The sequence below is a fragment of the Pteronotus mesoamericanus genome, unplaced genomic scaffold (assembly GCF_021234165.1).
Source record: "Pteronotus mesoamericanus isolate MK-2021 breed Mesoamerican mustached bat unplaced genomic scaffold, CSHL_Meso_final contig_82, whole genome shotgun sequence".
NCBI classification, from domain to species: Eukaryota; Metazoa; Chordata; class Mammalia; order Chiroptera; family Mormoopidae; genus Pteronotus; species Pteronotus mesoamericanus.
Genome location: NW_026555265.1, coordinates 4,380,975 through 4,386,974, shown reverse-complemented (window position 1 = coordinate 4,386,974; position 6,000 = coordinate 4,380,975). Strand labels below are relative to the sequence as shown.

General features: G+C 37.5%; 1 protein-coding gene across 2 annotated transcripts in view; it reads right to left on the bottom strand.

Moving 5' to 3' along the window:
* Positions 1-3,302: 3,302 nt before the first annotated feature.
* The window catches only part of TP63 (tumor protein p63), a 219,811-nt gene continuing 217,113 nt past the window's right edge, over positions 3,303-6,000 (bottom strand). For both annotated transcript variants that reach the window (XM_054585118.1, XM_054585119.1), the window contains exon 14: positions 3,303-3,964. In XM_054585118.1, the coding sequence (XP_054441093.1) occupies positions 3,668-3,964 (297 nt within the window). In that variant the 3' untranslated portion in view covers positions 3,303-3,667. The remainder of the gene's footprint in view (positions 3,965-6,000) is intronic.

Below are 6,000 nucleotides of genomic sequence, written 5' to 3'. Positions count from 1 at the left end.
GCCTTAAAAGTATATGGAGGATTAACCACTTTCATTGCTTTTTATATTTCTTTTCACGGCACCACTGTAGCAACACTTTGGGGGAATTCATCACTGATATTTTAAGGAATGAGAATTGGAATCCTTTGTTACCCCCCTAATTCAACCTGAATCTGCCTTGCCTATATGAATGTATATATTCATAATATGACATTTATAAAAAGGAAAACAAATATCTTTAAATAGTGTATATTATATACAATGTTATTCTGAAAAGTTATTTATAAATCTATTAAATTGCTTTCATGCCATCTGATGTTAGCTCATAAAAGAATGAACTTTATCATTTCTTTAATAATTAAACCAGTCTGATAAGATATTTTATTGATGGAATCAATGCATATAATTGAAAGGTGATATTTAACACTAAAATGTATAGAGGAACATGCCCAGAGCCCACCATCTGCAATGCTGTTCCTACACTCGACCTGGGAAATCTTCACCCTAGCCCCGAGTGCTGAGCTGGTCCTCAGGTTATTGCTTAGCACCGCGGGAAGGTCCCTCTATCAGACATAAGAAGTACCTCATCTCTGTTCCAAAGAACCCTCATTCTGGCCTCAAAGTCTTAAATCTGTATGTATCTCATATATCAAATGAGAATATCTTTCTGGTCTTTTCTGCTTCATAGATTGGTGAAAATGAGAAAATGATTATCTTCTGAAAATGATACTGTTTTAAGATAAGAAGCATCAATATTTGAACCTCTTTAATGTTTTCTCATATTTCTCTTCATTGATGATTAAAAATAAGGCTAATGGAAACACACACACACCATCAACACCATTTCTCAATGCATTTTTATTTTTAAATTTTATTTCATGTCATGGTAAACGTAAGTGGCTTGTAGATTTGCCTCTGGCTCACCAAAAGCCCATAATACAAAATACCAAAAGACAAGCAACGTAAGCTTTTAAAAAAGTATCACAATCTATAAGAAAGAATTTTTCAAAAACATTAATAAAGTATATAAAACATTTAACATTTACTAATTTTTGTACAATATAAAAATAATAAAAAAAACAGAACCCTTAACATTCAACATCCCACGTACTGCATTTTAGGGGAATATCAACAGACAAATGTTAATGGATTTAATGAAGAAAGTTCTGTTCCCCATTTGTGTTCCTAACCACCTCCAAACAAAAACCTATCCATTCTTCAGCTAACTGCATTGAGCTGAGATCACAAGAACTTCACTAAGCACACTCCCACTTTTTTTCCCTCAATGTTATTTTACCCCATTCTTCTAGCTACTCATATTCTCAAAGAGTATAAGTTTCCACCAGGAGGTAAGGTCAGTAGTTGCACCTAGGCTCAGCTAATGCCAAACCCATGAGATACAGTACACGAATTTGAGTCCCTAGTTCCACCTAAATAGTGCTGAAATAGCTCAGAAGAAGCCCTTAGGTTTGTTCAAACACTCAGGACAATAGAGGAAGCCATTTGTCCTCTTAGCTTTGCTAAGGCACAGCTTTTATTCTTCCCCTCAATAAGTTTTCAAAGCTGCCTCCTTGTTCCACAAGTTAACAGTGCTTACTACCATTTAAGCATAATGAAACTTTGAAATCCAGGACTCACTCTCTTTAACATACAAAATAAAAATAATAAAAAACAACAACTTTCCCTTCCCCCCATCTTATAGTTATGACATTTTCTTTTATTTGACGTCTTAGTTTTACTAACTGGTGTTTCCATGAAAATATAAAAACAATAATAATAATAATAATAATAATAATAAAAGGTTTCAACTGTGGTTCTGAAAAAAAAACCCGCTAACCCAAAAAGAAAAAAAATAACTGAAACACAGAATATGCAATTTCACACTCAAAACATATATACACTTTCAGATGACACTCATACATCATATTTTAGAGCCACATTAGCCCTTTTGCACTTTAAAATAAAAATGGAAGCTTATGTGCAATGACAGCCCTTTACCAGAAAGTAGGAGAGGGTTTTAGAGCTCATAGAGTATATACAAAATATTCATTTTACAGTGTGAAAAAAGTATTTGCTACAAAATATGCTTCTGAAATATTTACTAGAATATTGTCATGTTTTATAAACTTTGAAGACAACTCTTTGTTTATGTGTTTCAAGCAACAGCTCCTCCCATGGAAGGCTTATCCCCAGAACGGTGGGGACATTTTTATGTCTATGCACAGCCCAGAAGAGAGTGAATGGGGAAGTGGGCTCTCACAGTTAACTTTCCAACAAAGTGAAACTCTCATTGATCGAAAACAAAAAGTGACACAGTGATCTAACTAATGCCACAGAAGGAAACTAATCTCATAATTTTATGTTTTCCAAATCACTATTCCTATTTTAAACCTTGAAGAGAGAAAGATAAGCAAGCTTCTAAATGCAGAATTTTATAAAATAGGAGGGTCTTTAAAAGAAACATGTATGAAGTGACATTATCTATATTTCAAGAGGTCTTCCAAGAATTTCAATTTTCGGCTCGCTGGAATCTCTTACTGTTTAGTGGAGATTCATTATTTCCACATATCTGCCTTTCCTGGTTATTCTTCTTAACAGACATTATGACTGCATTGTAAGAACTCAGTAGATGGCATTTATGCCAATAAACTTAACCTTAATTCTATCAAGGATAGCAAATGTGTAATTGAGTTAGTCAATCTAGTCATAAATCTCAGTTTTAAGGCTTCTAGAATAGCCACAAATGTTTTCCAGTAAATACTAAGAGATCACATGTCTGGTTTTAAACTTGAGGGGATTATTGATATATCCAGATGGATGATACCAGGTATTTTTGAACTGGCTGCCTTGGTTCTTTTAAGGGTTTTAGTCCTGACCCAAATTCCAAGCAAGAGAGGATATTTCCTTCCTGTGGTGCATGATAATGTGACTATGAACTTTTTCTTGTAATTGGGTCAAATAGCCCCAGAGTGAATCACCGTCAGTAAGTAGGGATGTCAGTAACATAAAATACACTAACACAGGAATCATGCACAAATGTATATAGTCTCACCCACGTAATAAGTAACGGTAAGTACAACTGGATCTATCCAAAGGTTTGAGTAGCATTTGTTTAGCATCTAAAGGACTGAAGTACCTATACATAATCATCACTCACATGTACCACAAGCTCTAAATAGGTATTACCACACATGTTATCCCTTGGGAGAAGGGGTATACATAAGCAATCCAAAACAAGTAAATTTAAAAAAACAAAAGTTGATAAGTGCAATGCAATTTTTTTTCCTTTAAATTACATTTTAAACAATACTCGATGCCCCCTCCACTCAAAAATATATACTGTATATTTATATATTTAAATATATAGTCTTAGACTATAAGGGTGAAAATGCTTTATAAAAGTCAATGAGATCTCTGCAGCTTAAGAAGACACTCACTGCTTTTTTGCTCATTTCTACCTATCCATAGCAACTTTAGTCTTGCAAGCAATAGACTTGAAGGCTTAAAGCCAGAATCAGAATCAGACATCAGGTTGGACATCAAATTAATGTAGCCTCTTACTTCTTTCCTTTAGAAACCAGACTGAGAAGAGCAGGGTTATAGGGAGAATGCTTTGAAGGTCAAGCTGTAGAACCTTGTGGGGGGTGGGCACATGGCAAGAGGACAGAAAGTGATCACACAGTGGTGCTCACTCCCCCTCCTCTTTGATACGCTGTTGTTTGTTGCGACGAGCATCCATGTCAAAGTTGAAGTCATTCCACTCATCACGGGGTGGGAAGGAGATGGTCTGACGGAGGGTGAAGCGCACAGCATCAATAACACGCTCACCTCTGGTCTCACTGGAGCCCACACTGACTGTAGAAGTACCACTTGGGGTCCGCAGGAGGTGGGGAGGGGAGGAGAAGTCATGTAGCTGCCGGTGGTCCAGGATGCCTTTCCAGATCGCATGTCGGAATTGCTCAGGGATTTTTAGACTTGCCAAATCCTGTGCAATCAGAAAGGGAGTTAGGGAGAATTAGGACATAGAGACTGACATTTAGTCTATACCATTTTGTTATTCCCCAGGGCTTTGGTTTAACTGAGCTGAATTTATTGATCTCTAAATTAGAAAATAAAGTAGCTGTCCAATAGCCTTTGGCACTACATGCCACTAAGCACAAGGATACAGCCTTGAGGTGCCATCTCTGCTTGTGGATAACACTTCACTCATTCTTTACTGGTCTCAGTTCCTTCATTAGTAAAATGGGGACCACAGTTAGATCAGAGGGCAAAAATCCCAAAACAAAAACATAAGGTAAAAGTGCCTTCAGATTATCACCACCACTTAAATGAGGCGATGGGAAACAAAGATTGCTATCAGTTATTAAACATTTTCGATGTGCCAGCCCCTGCACTATATTCATAATCTCATTTAATGCTCAGATTAGTGGTAGATATTATTACACTTATTTTTAGATAGGAAAGCTGAAGATCAGAGAAGTTGACAAGTCTAAATTTGCACAAATGAATGAACTGGGGACTCAGGACAGCCTCTATACCTAAAGCTACCCAAATGGCCAAAAGTTTCTTAGTGCTTAGATAAATTAGGGTATCAAAATGCAGAGTATGTGCCCATATTCTATGGATGGGGATAGAAGACATTACGAATACGGTCGATCTTAACTAATGCTTGTGGCCTCTCTTACGTTTATCTATAGTAGCTCTTCATTAGCTTGTTTTGGTGATGGCTCATTTATTTTATTTTTAATTTTTTTATGGAACAGCATGGTGTGTAGAAAGAACATTGTTTTTGGAGCCAGAAGACCATGGCAGAGGTTCTTCTATCACTGGCTGGGTCTAGGCCTTCATTGAGTCACTTATTCTCTACTAACCTCAATGGGAAAATGGAATACAATTCCTTTTGAGGTCCTTGTGAACCCATGTAAATGTGGATATGAAAACATTTTGCAAAATATAAAGCATGCTATATAAATCTAAACCATTTGTGTTATTACTGTTGTATTACTATGAACCCATCCTTTCATCTTAGAGGGGATACTTATGAAAATGCCCAAATTTAATGGCATTGCTTTTCCAGGTAGGGGTGCCAAATAACTTAGACTGGTATTGAAAGACAAGCTGAAAATGAGGGGTCTATTTCCAGTAATGAGATGGAAGAGGCTGAGGTGAGGATGCAGAAATTAGGTAACTTCTGAATCTTTCTTGATTTGGAAATTTGCATTATGGATACTCCAATGTTCCTCTTCCAGCAGAAGAATACATTATAGGGAAGGCAATCCATAAACAGATAAGTGAGCATAATTCCTTAGGCATTGGAAACTGCAGATAAGTCCAAAACTCTTTATAAACTGGACTCCATTAATCTGCATGACTCTCTAGGTAGATTTTAACTCATAACTGACAGGTAAGAAAGCTGTGGTCCAGACACTGGCACAAGACCTAGCTGACACCAGCAGAGATGTACTTGTGGAGAACACCGTCAGATCCTAATAGCCATCCTGACACACTCCCCAGTGGGGACAAATGAGCAAGTAGAAGGTATAACTTTAAAGATATATGGAAGAGACACATTCCCTGTTCCATAATGTAGGGCTGTCAATCATAGGGCATCTCTGTTGTCTTCAATGGATGGGCATCATTTTAAAGTTATCTAAAACTTGTCAGAACTAACTGAAAGCTTCCTCTATAGTTTTCACCACCAGGGAGCAGCAGCCAGAGCTGATTTATGGGGTGGAGAGGGGCGGGCATAGGGGCAGCACAGCATATACTTGTCACCACAGGGCTGGGGCATTCTCTCATGCTGCAAGGGCATCTCTGGCATCGGTGCTCAAGGAGAGGGAAAAAAGCCCCAACTACAGAAGCAGAAGCAAAGGCAGAGAGGACCTTCCACCAGTCTAAAAGGACCTCTGGAAGTTGGTAGACAGGATAGCAAATCCCAGAAAGAGCAGTACAAAGGGCAGCTGGGGAGAATACTAGATTGCCTTAAACCAGAATAATACAAGCTCCTGGGTGAGCAATAGT